The sequence below is a fragment of the Odontesthes bonariensis genome, chromosome 5, assembly GCF_027942865.1.
Source record: "Odontesthes bonariensis isolate fOdoBon6 chromosome 5, fOdoBon6.hap1, whole genome shotgun sequence".
Taxonomy (NCBI): domain Eukaryota; kingdom Metazoa; phylum Chordata; class Actinopteri; order Atheriniformes; family Atherinopsidae; genus Odontesthes; species Odontesthes bonariensis.
The window spans coordinates 32746670-32759462 of record NC_134510.1 but is presented as its reverse complement, the minus strand read 5'-3'; the positions used below and the strand labels follow the sequence as shown (position 1 = coordinate 32759462).

At 37.1% G+C, this 12793-nt stretch overlaps 1 protein-coding gene across 1 annotated transcript in view; it reads left to right on the top strand.

The window, feature by feature from the left end:
- The window catches only part of LOC142380353 (semaphorin-7A), a 38408-nt gene extending 28513 nt beyond the window's left edge, over positions 1-9895 (top strand). Inside the window, exons 11-14 of the mRNA XM_075466141.1 lie at positions 2153-2268; positions 3169-3341; positions 3831-3886; positions 4766-9895. Coding sequence (XP_075322256.1) covers positions 2153-2268; positions 3169-3341; positions 3831-3886; positions 4766-5112 — 692 coding nt within the window. The 3' untranslated portion in view covers positions 5113-9895. The remainder of the gene's footprint in view (positions 1-2152; positions 2269-3168; positions 3342-3830; positions 3887-4765) is intronic.
- Positions 9896-12793: the final 2898 nt, after the last annotated feature.

The following is a 12793-nucleotide window of genomic DNA, read 5'->3' as shown; positions in this document are numbered from 1 at the left end:
AACAAGAAAACAGAATTAAACCAAACACAGAAAAACCAAGACAAGGAAATCAAATCCAAAGTTGGAAGAACCACAAAGCCTAACAATGTCTGTATGATTGTTTGTGCACAAAACAATTTATTCATGAGGAGTAACTTTCTTAATCTGCTCATAAACAACCTTCTCTCTGGCAGTTTCTTGAAGTGCTGACTAAATTTCCCAAATCTTGCAGGTTGTTTCTCCAATTAATCATCTTTGTACAAAAGATCCTTCTTCTTTGACCTTGAATATTTTTATTCCTCTGACTTCATGTCAGGTACACATAGAAATATTACTAAATTGTTCACTTAAGAATATCTGAAAAACGTGGGTTCTTTTTAACATTAGCCACACTTTGTACAAGGGGACTGGTAGGGTAAAATCTGCTTGAAAAGGTCACATGACACTTTTTGGGTTTCCCATGGATGTCATTGTGTAATGTTGCTTTTTGTGCATGTAAAGTCTCTGCAAAGATTCAAAATCTATCCAAAAAGGAGTAGTTTTCTCCCACAGTAGCCACTGATCCTGAGCTGCTTGAAACACAGCTTTTGAAATAAATTTTTTCCCCCAAATTAATTACAAGACCATAAAAAAAAAAGAACAAGAGCTCTGGTCACACTCCATAAATTTTTACCAATTAGCTGACCAATCAGAGCAGAACGGGCCTTTAATTTGAGAGTGGGGTTAAAAAACAAACAAGACCTAAAGCAGAAGATTTAAAACAGCAGGTGGCCAGAGGAGCTGCAGCTATGTACATATGAAAAATGTTTTATTCATTGATTTTATTCCAACAGTAAATCATGCACAGCTCGTACCTGTAAATGAGCATAACATTGGTTCTTTAATGTGTGGTTTTGAACTCGGGCTGGGCATGTGCTGTTTTATTTATTGATCAATCCCTATCTTGATCATGATATAGAATTTGATTGTGCTGTCACTGGGTATGTGTCTGCAACAATCTGCTTCTTAGCCACATCTATACATAAATTACATTATGACATCAGCACCATAATGCCTTATTTCTTCCTGTCTCCTTCACATTCCTTCTTAGCTGCAAGACTCTTTCTAGAGTCTAGAGTCCTAGAAAATTCTGCTTTGTAAAATTGTCTATTTCCATATTTGGAGCTCGCCTTGCATAGTGCAAGCTTGGACAGCCTGAAATTGACGGTATATATTTTTTTTACAAGTTGTTTCACTCGGTAAAAAAGTTTCTTAAAGTGTCAAAGACGGCTTGAATGTTGCAACAAAAGTGATCAAGAGGCAACAGCGTAACTCAACAAGCCTTACTTCCACACATATTGATTCAGAGCAACTGTGCACATGGAGGGGAGGGGTCAATGCAGCATAAGAGATAAGAGTGTGGGAGACATTTGCTAAAGAGAGAGAAAGAGGATCAGCATAAATGTGTTGCACGCAGCTCTACAGTAAAACTAAGAAATAAAATAAATAATTACCTCAGCAGTTTGGGAGGATGACATGAGCTCTATCTCAGTCTCAGTTTCACTCCTGCTTTCATGTGTCTCATTGGGTCCAAACCCCCCTCATGGGTTCAGTCCTATTCCCTGCTGGTAGCTCAAACAATGTTTTGCTGTTATAGATGTTTTGTTTTTTTTAAATTGATGGCCAAACTTGTGTGTTTGCTCTATGCGTCCACTGACTGAAAATGTTTATTGCTCATTACCAAGATTGACAAAAATTGAATGTAAATCTAAGTTTAAGATGGTTTGATCCCCCATTGTATTAAAAATTCTTATATACAGCTCCTCTGGGTAACGTCTTGATAAGTTCAGGGTTTGCAGCGGCCAATATAGCCCTTGGCAGCATATATAATAAAACTTCTAGATACTGAAAGTATAACTTGTGGCAAGAGGTAAACACAAATCTTTGTGACTGATTTAAAAAAATTCTGTCTTGCTGCTGAATTTAGCTTAAAATAATATGATTTCCCTCTGGAATAAATACAGTCTTTTTAATTTATTTTAATGTGATTTAATTTTCATTTCAAATTGTACAACACTCAATCTATTCTCCTCCATAAGCTACCTTTGTAGCGGATTTCTTCCCCTGTATTGTTGTACTATCGCTACGCTCAGTTTTACACTCTATTTAAAAGAAATCCTCTTTATTTCTGCAGATCAAGGCAAAGTTCTGAAAGTTCTTCATACCAGCGAGGAGGTCTTCATCATATCTCAGTACTCTCTGTTTCACAATGAAGGACCTGTTCTAAACATGGCCATCGACTCCCAAAAGGTATGAGTGATGATGTTAAAATGTGTGGTAAAGGGCGATTCCAGCTGTTTTCAGGGTTTCATGATAAATAATTCATACATGATACATGATACAGTGCAAGAAAAGGCTGCAGGGCCCTATTCAGAAACACAGTGATAATAAATTATAATGTAACACTTCAGACAGGCTATTATGTTAACAGCTTAGTAAAAAAAAATTATTTTGTAATTTTAGCAATTGGCAAGAATTTGACTGTAAAGCATGCTTGAAACGATTTACATTTTCATTAAACTTTTGAAAGTCTTACTGTTGTTACATAGTTGCTAAAGTGTCACAAACAGTCTGTGTTGCCGAGTGTAGGGCGGTGCTGCTTATACATATATAATGTCAGTTCTAAGACATAAATGTTCATAAACTAAATAAGAAAAATTGTACTGACCTGGTCATCTTAGTTATGTTATGAGTAAACATAAAATAGGAATAAAAACATATATTTAATTGATATAAAGTCTAAGTATGAATGAAATAATAGCTCATGTGTATTTTCATCAGCTTTTGAAAAAGACTCAATGTATCAAAGGCTAATATAAAGTGATAATTAGCAGAACTGTAAAATGTACTCACAAATATTGAGCTTAGATACCACTGGTTCATTTACATAATAAAGACTGATTTAACTGAAATAAAACAGTATGACAACGGTGCAGAATAAAGTGACTGATTGGCCATCATCTACTGCCATTATTTTTCAAAAACACTGCTCAAAAAGAACTCTGTAAACTTTACTGTAGCATAAAATTCTTCGAGATTCCATTTTTTTTTTTTAAACGATGAAACAACTCAGTTTGATATATTCTAGTAATGTCAATGTTCTTATTGGCTCCATAATTCACACACCATACTGCATCAATTCTTCCTCAGGGACATCTATATGTTGGTACAGCCATGGAGATCCAGCGATTGCAACTGGCTGACTGCGGTCGCTATGGCAACACATGCAGGGAGTGTATCCTTTCCCGGGATCCGTACTGTGGATGGAACAAGTCCCGGAGGAGGTGCATCGCCATCCCGCCTGGATACAACATCACAACTGGGTAAGTTTAGAGACGATGTCGCTGCTGGAGCGCTATTGGCTGTTTTTATATGAGCCGAAGGGAAAAAAAGATGAAAGGAATTAATTAGTAGTTTTAAAAACACTGTATTAAGACCGTCAGAGGATATGCTCTGACGAATAAGCCTTGGGTCTGTGATGAAAAATTAAACTTTAACTACAAAGAAGATAGTTCAAAGAAGAGCATGATGATCAATATAAATGGACGTAACCATTTTTTGTTAATTGTTTTATCTAAAATTCCTCTGGGTTTAATACATGCTGTGTATTTCCAGTTAACAAAAAAAAAAAGACCAATTAGCCATGTGCTGTATGAATCAACTGAATCTGAAATCTCTTTTTACATCAATGTTGTTGAACGATTTCTCTCTACTTACTCACATTTATGAGTAACAGTAACTTGATGCAAAGGCTCTTTGCTCCTTGGGCAACAATTTTATTCTGTTAATTTTTCTTCCTTTTTTCTCTACAGGAAACTCATCCAGAATCTGGACCATTCTAACTCTTCTGTTTGCGGGGAAGCTGCTGGTAAGGCCTTATCTGCTCTCTACCCCCCACTCTCTATCTTAATTAAACTTTCTGTGCAACTACAGTCGATTATTATCATATAACTGAGCAAATTCAACCCACAGTTGAGTGTATATTCATATTATTACATGCCTTTTGTTTTAAAGCTCACAAACCAGTTATAAACTCAGTGAATAATGCCAAATTGTAGCCTCTGAAGGAAACGCTCTGAAGTGTCATGCTTTGCTATTTCAGTTCTACATCATTCCATGTTTTACTTTCAAAACCAGTCCGTGTAAATTCTCAAAAAGTATTTTCTTAATCTCTTTTAGGTCTAACCTCCTTAGCTTGTGTTACATTACTTCCAAACTCCAAATTAGGATCAATGAACATTTTTAGTGATCAGAATGTAAACATTTTGATTGAATTTAATTTTAACAATCCTTTCAATGATCCAGCAACATGTTGCTACTGTATGGGCTCATTCATGTGTTGTGTACCTAACACTCAAACTGAGTGGGTGGCACATATTTACCAATAACTCCGATAATGAAGCTTAAATCTTTTCCAGTTGTTGTTATGTTTATTTCAACCAAGTAAAGGAGCCCTAATATAATAATAAGCAAACAATAGCCCATTAAAGAGCTGTCTCATTGAAACTGATGTTGCGCTTGAGTCATGCATATTCCCAAACAAATCTGCATTTGAGACCTCCGGGACGTTGAGTCCTTGAACACCTGCGGTCCTCAAACAGCCCTGCTTTGTCAAGTTGGTAATTCTGCAGTAGCATAAATCTACAAACAGTGTTTGTGTACAGAGCAGCAAATATAGAAAAGTGCTTGATATCGGCTTGTGTCCACAGAGATCCATTTACTACTACTCATTTATTTTTCTACATAGGGCTGAAGCTGCGTCGGACTTCTCCCAGAGAGGTTGTGGTGCAATCCAACACCTCTGTGTTCCTTCCCTGCCCTGTGCGCTCCTTCCATGCCACCTACCGCTGGGAGAGGGACAACTGCATCAAGAACTACCCCTGCCTCTTCTCCGGTGACTTCTGTGTCCTGGGGCCTGTTGTTGACACACCCCTGAAGGAAGGTGTCTTCCGTTGCATGGCTACTGAAGACGGATTTAAGGTGGAGGTTATCTCCTTCAGGCTGGTGAATGACGGCAGGCTTCTGTCTGCCTCTTTTGCCTCCACCTTGGCACTATCTCTCCTGCTCGCCATGGCTACCCTATGGCTTCATTAACCACAGCCGCCACTCATGCTAACTCTTCATTCTTAATGGCTCCCACTTACAGGATAGACAAGGAGTTATTGTGTGGAGGTTAGGTTCGCATAGCATTGACGTCCATGGTTGGGTTGTACAGTAGCAACTCACCTTTTCTATTTTGGTTTTTAGATTATAGAGTTTAGAATGAAAAAAACATCAGTGAATAAGGAGTTAACAAATCTATATTTTTTAGCATAAAGCAACATATCTGCAGCCGCAGCTGTCTTAATAAGATCAAAACTGTAAAATGCACACTTTAACATTCAAAGTGAGGTGACTAGGAGTTGTTGTTCATGAACTGTCCTGTCCTGCAAGTTCAAACTTGATTCAACCATAATCAGGTGCTTTGCGAACCTTTCCTCTCTGACTAAAAAATGATCAACATATCTGATGAGTTGGGCCAAAAACACAAATACCAGGCCAGTTCTTTTTAGTATTTCTCTATTTATTTTTTGAAATTGACTTGATTGTGCTTATTTGTGGAAATGTATACCTTTAATAATGCTTTTACATCTATTCATTCATCCTGTTAAACTTTATCGTTATAGCTCATTAATACCTAGAAAATTGTCTGGTATTGAGATTTGAAAAGCCTTAACACTTCTGGGACATAAACTCCTAAGCACAATTTTGGAGTCGAGGCAGAATGCTGCAGACTTGATTGGACTCTGCGATGTAATTGGTGCAGCTGAGTCTAACAACATGGCTGGGAGGAAGTGTCATCATTTTGAAAGGAAGTAGGCGGATGGGCAACAGCTCATCCTCGAACATCACTGTGTCTCAACACCCCCTCCTCAGACGAGGCAGTATCTTGCATCTTTTTAGCAGACGGTATCAGATGTTGTTATTGCACCACCTTGTTCAAAGCTTTTTTGGACATGCTGTCATCTTTCCTCACCCAAAAGTAGGCAAAATACCTTACAAGATGTGAACATTAAAACGTCATCCACTACTCCTAGGGAACAAAAAAATTTATTTAATGTTGGCAGTAAGGAGCAAACCGCTCAGAATCTTTTTTTATTCTTAATGGAAGTCCCAAAAAAATCCTTTCAACTAATTATGTTCTTTTTGTTTGATACCCTGGTGGCGTGTCATTGGAGAAAATCATTAATATCCATCAGGTTTTAGGAATCTGACCAGAGAGCTCAATGGCAGAGAGGAGCTAACGTGTTCAAAAAGAAATCCAGTTTATTTCAGCCTGACAATGCCTAAAGTCGTGAACAAGGTGCTATGCTATAGCCATTTGAGTAAAAGCATACTCACAGTATCATAAGGACAGAATAAGCAAAATGCAACTGGATCATAGAGTTGCATTTCCTAGTTTACCAGGAGAAAAAAGGCTTGTACTTAGATTGGTGAAGTATGTTCTGGATGTTTTTGCTCTGCAGATACTGATATCTACCATTGCTGCCTACATACAATTTGTCATTTTATGTCATAGTTTGAATGTGTTGTGTAACCATTGCCTGCTTTGCCTCTTTCCCTTGGTACATCCACCAACAATTGTTATTTTCATACTTGTGTTTTTATGCGAACGGTTCTACATATTTGGCAGATTAAGATGCTTTAAGAGTTCAGATCTCTGAATTTGTCTGTTCTGCCAAGTTCAGTGAAAAAGAGTGTAAAGGGTTCACAATTCCTACTCTTAGGACATCCCTAATGCTCTGCAGAACCCACAACCAGTGGGGAAATCAGTAGGTTTATGATTAAAGGTCACACACCTGCAGGATCAACCTTTTTTTTTTTTTTTTCTGATAACTCTGAAATTAATTACTGAAAAAACTGATTAGGGCTAAATGAAAAGGGAAAAACTTGTAAATGAAGATGCAGTTCATACACTAAAATGCTAAAAGCTGCACTCAACCCTATGAATGCTGATCAGCAGATTGAAGAGGCCGACTTCTGTTGTGATGAATTATGCAGCAAATGATCATCTCCTCCAGAGCTTTGAGAATTATCATTCACTAATAGTACATACGTTTGGCCAAGATGAGCCTTCAACACTGGCAGAAATCTCATTGATAGCTAGTTAGACAATAAAACCGGCTCATGATGAACTGTATTAAAGAATGTATTTAACACCATCAGGGATTCTGACAGCGCACATGCGCTACACTGTGCACAGTGTGACAGAGTGTTGCATTTCTCACCTAACTCGGTTGTGTGTGTCTGCTCGGGGATCTACTTGCTTTCGGCACTTCACTGACAAGAGCTTCTGGCTGTGCTACAAAAAAGAAAACAAGTGAAGCAGCGCCTCATTCACCCAGTGCTTATTGCTTTCTTTTATCCTAATTTACAAAATCCCCCCATCCTTACAATGCATAACATTTGAATCTGATAAAACCTGAGCATTTGTAAAACATCGGTCTTCCTTGCATCTTGTGTGCTTCTCTATCACCTCTGGGGTGGGAAGTTCACACCTATGATCAGCCAAATGCTGCTAAACATTTAGTAGAGGCTGCTCACCTCATCCCCATGCCAGAGACCTTCGGCAGGAAACTAAGTTGACTTATATACAAGTGCTCAAGGCTTTTATCAAAAAGGGAAACAAAAAAAAACTTAATGCTGTAATTATAATTGCTTGTGTGTTGATGTGATATGATTCAGAATGATATTATTTGACGAAACAGTAAGAAGAGACGTCTACGCTATCCAGCTCTGATTATTCAATGAACCTGGTGGTGTGAGCTTCTTCAGATTTACATAACCTCATGCTACCTTGTAGAAAATCACTGTGCTGTTGTTTAAGAAGTATAGTTGGAGGGAGGAGGAAATTTATCCTGCTATTAGTTAGCAGGTTATGGTGGGTGATTGGTTGATGATACACAAACTATGTCAGTTTAACACGGACGGCCCACGTACACATACCATCATCGATGGTTAATTCAAACGATAACTGTGAGCGCTCAGTCAGAATGCAGGTGGCCAGTATGAGTCATTTTTAAATTGTCAAATCGATAGTTTTAGATGGAGTTAATATGGATGGAAAAATGTCACTAAAAGAAAAGTTATGTGTTCACAATGTTTAATGACAATGATGAGTATCAAAAGTGCTTCATCTTCTTTGCGAAGACTGTTCCATTAACTGTTTTATGGAGTGATTTTATAACTGCTCTGATTTTTGCTTTTTCTCATGATGTTGCAGTCAAGGGCAAACACTGGTGTTAATATTGGTGTCAAGTTGAATATAACATATTTACATTTGTAAAATTAACTGTAACTCAAGATTCTAAGTACAATGCATCAGTAGACACATTCTCTGCATCTACCCACTGACGCCTCATCTCTAAAATGCTCTGTAACGTGTACGCAATATACGCTTTATGCCCCCTAGTGTTTAAGGAAAGGAAAGGCTTTTTTTTACAGACTGAAATTTGAGTGAGAGACTAATTTTGTCAGCTTTTTTCATCCAGTTTTATAGAATATACACATGGAGCATTTCCATGCCAAATCAAGATCCATAATGCATGTTGAAAAATAAGTTTGGAGACTTGCTTCCAGGGGTCTAGTTAGTTTTATAAAATATGCTGTTAAAAGATGTATGAGCCACAAAGCATGCACACAGCTTGCTATCATAAATATGATGTTAATTCTAGATTAATATATCTTTGAAGTTTTCACTTGAAAAGAAATTACAGTCACAAAGTTACTGATTAGTCTGACTATTCTCTTGATCAAGCAAGTAGCTGGAAGCCGGCACGTAGTGTGGCCATTACAAATCCACTGAAAAGTTCAAACTCCAGCAGTATTTGAGGAAACTGCCAGACTTGAGAGAGAAAAGAAAACATGAAGAATTTAGCACACCTATTACTGCTAACAGAGAATCTCTTAGGGAGGAATGAACTGTCAGTTCTCTCTAATATTTACACAGTGCAATGTGAAACTGAGGCATTCACTTCCTGCTTCTACTAATAGTTGGCTATTTAGACAATGACTACATTGTAATTTCAAAATTAAATGATATGCTTGACCATTACATTATAGAATAACAAAAAAAGCTGCAATGTTTGAGCCACTGGATGTCAAAACTAGAAAAAGGGATAGATTGGAAGACTTTTTTCTCAAATTGCAGAGAGAAAATTCAGCCATCAGCTACCACACTCTGGTATAGTGTGATTTTAAAGCAATGTCTACTTACAAGGTGGGATGGGCTTATGACTGAGTGTGCAAGGTGGAATGAGTCCTCCTTTATTCAACATTTCGCCTAATAATTATAAAGCACTACGCAGTTACTTTTTAATCTACACTTGTGTCACTGACAAATAATTAAGAATTTCCTCTAACTTCCATCTTGAAACAACATCTCCACTCTGTCCAAGTCATTTGCTTTGATGTGGATATTCACTCAGTTGGTATAGCCAAACTCAGTTATCTCTAACTCACATCTGTCATAGAATCCGATAAAAGCTAATCTCCTTCAGAGCAAGCTCTTGATTTCAGCAAACCCTTTTGGTTTATCACGCTATCTGCTGTAACTGAATCAAAGTCAAGTGAGGCGAGTCTATGTTTTGTTTGCTGTGGGGTTTTGAGTATTAAGTACTGTACAAGATGTGTGCCCATGATTATGTGTCTTGATATTGATTTAATTTTAATAGAAACATACCAAACTCTATTATATGAAAAAGAGATTTATACTGTATTTGTGCCATGCCATTCTAATACCATCTCATGACATGACTTTTTAAATAACAGATATCTATAGTGAAATAGATATTCATGTAACAAATTCATATTGACATGTCTTTCCCTGAACATGTGCAGTGAAAATTAATAAAATACAAGTATAAAGAAATGATTTGTCCTTTTTTTTTTTTTAAACAGCAAGAAATTGTCAATTGCCCTTTAAATTGAACTAAATTGCACAGTACTATTGAATTGTTATCATTTTCTGGGACAGTTTGATTTATAATTTAAGGTGAAATTATGGATGGAACTGGATTGAAGTATTTTTTGACACCTTTAGGGATTTTTCATGTCTTACAAACGCTTTAATTGGCTGCCATGTAATGGGTTCTCATAATATAATCTTATAAATTTAAATTCATAAATCCTAAATCCATGTCGAATCCCCTTAAAAACAGCCGAATAACATTCAATAATTTGAATACTTTTTCCTTATGGGGAAAGTCTCTCAACCAAAATCCCATTCTAATATAATTTTGAATTCATAACAGACTTGTCAAACTGTTCAAAATAAGCAGGAATCCAAGGGAAGCAATGTGCAAATCTGCACATACCAGATTGCAAAATGGTTGACGCTAACTTGAGGTGGTCTGTCATGACAAGCAGGTTGCATCACCATCTGCTGGCCAATACTTGGTGCATTGACAAGAGCGTTACTTGCAAAGGCTTCAGAGCCTTCTAATTGCCTAAAACCGGTGGCATCATTTATAAATTTAGTCTGTACTGTTACTCCTCAATGTATGCAATTATTGAATCATTAAGTATTTAATTTTTCTGAATCATCCAACAATAAACACAAATATAAGGGTATCAAACAATCTGAGATGGTGTAACACCACCCAGTGGCTATTTGACTCGAAAAAGGAAAATTGCCTAATTATGTTTGTGTTATGCCACAGTTTATTTAATTTTATGATTTAAACTGTACACCAATTTTAATATATTAAGGATGCTGATCAATTGCATGCATACTAGTTAGGTCTGTTAAGAAAGATGCATTTTCACACTTGTAAATAAAACAATATAAGCACCATATAATTTCTTCCCTAATGTCTGAACTGAAAACCATGTAAAGAAAAAAGTGACCTCCCTAAAAACATCTAACCTAGAGAAAGGGACCATATATGTTAAACTAGAATTCTTTTATAAAAAAGAAAAACTTTCATAAGAAAAGTTGGACTCAGGCATCACCGTTCTAACACTTTAAATCCAGCCTTGACTCTTGTGTCCATGCTGTTTCACAATCATTCACAAAGTGAATTGTTTGAACCAAAACATCTCACATCTTGACCAGGTAGGTAAACAACAGGATGAGCGAGTGGCATGCATGTGACCTTAGCGACTATCAAGGTGTGACTGTCCCAAAAAAAGCTGGGACACTCCTGGAACAAATGTTCTGAAATGTGGAAATCATTAAAAGGAATACCATGACTCATAAATTCCTAAAATGAGAAGGTCGTAAAATACAGCCATCAGTTTATTTGGCACAAAATAAAAAAGGCCTGTGGAGAGACGGTGAGATTTCCAGAGAGAACAGATGAAACTTTCTGGACCTTCAATGGGCAACATGACAAATTTCATCACGATTTAAACTGATTAACAGCATAGGAAATCTTGACTCTTCACAGGCAGACACCAGCAAAGCTGCCAAAGTTCTCCAAGCTTGAAACAGAGCTGAATCACAGTCCTCCAAAAACCTCCTTATCGGAGTGAATGAAATCCACTATAGTAAAATTTCTGCAGCCCCATGAGTCATACTGCTAAAACAGAAGCTGTGACAATGGAAAAAAAAATATTTATATATATAAATCAAATGTGTCAGCATACAGCAGTGACCTTGCAAAAAGAAAGAAAGAAAGAAAAGGTATGCCCACAGTTAGAAAGCTTCATTGCTTCATAAAGGTGGTGACATACAACTTCTGCATCTACGTTTCCCTCGGGCTGCAAGTCTGGCTCAAGCAGAGTTGCTTGATTAGTCATTCCCATACTTGGTCAGACTGAAATATCTTTATAACTTTTGGGTAGACCTTCATGAAATCTTGTGTGTAGATATCTTCCACAGACAAACAGTCCTACTGGCTAAGATTATCTGACTGTTTCCATCACCTTCAGCAGACCAAAGTTTGCAGCACAGCGAAAGATGCCACTTCAGATTGACACCACAAAAACAAACACACCACCAAGATCATGAATGCTTTCACCAAGGATTATTTATTGCAACCATTACAGTCATTTAGATTTTGAGTGAATTTATTGACAACAGAGACGACCATGAATCAGAACATTCTTTTTTATAGAATTTACAACATTTCCCCTAAGCTTCAGCCATACTTTATGCATCATGCAGTGTTTTTTTTTTAAAAAGTTGACACAATTTCCTCAGGTAGTAATGAAATGTCTGTGACATGCTTTGGTAAAAATACCACAGAATTACAGTACCACAGCTTTCTTCTTTGCCCTGTCTTTAATCTTCTGTTCTGGTTTTAGGGTATGAAGAGAGCCACTCATGTACGCTCCACCATGTACCATGAGGTGTGATTCTTTTGAGATCAGTGTCAACGTGGAAATGTATTTCTGTAATAAATTACACTCAATCACTCCCGAAGCACAGTATTACCATATGACAAAGCAGACAGTAAATAGATTGAGAGCCAATGCCAGCACATGCCAATCCAATAGAAAAGTACTGGCAATTTTGTGCTGAAACCCTAATATCTCCTTTCCTGGAGCTTGGCAATGGACAGTTAGTTCTGATCCCTCTTTCAGGGACCGTAATTCAAGGAATGTTGAAGTTACATAACAGTCAACCTGAGGGTAATAACCAGTCAACATTAATATTAAAACTCATCCATCACATATTGGCTAATAAACCCTGTGTTGCTCTGGCAGTCCACTCCAATGTGTTTTTTTTTCTATACTTTTAGGAGCTAACGTGCTATCAGCTGAGTTAAAACAAATGCAGTATGGTTTAAAG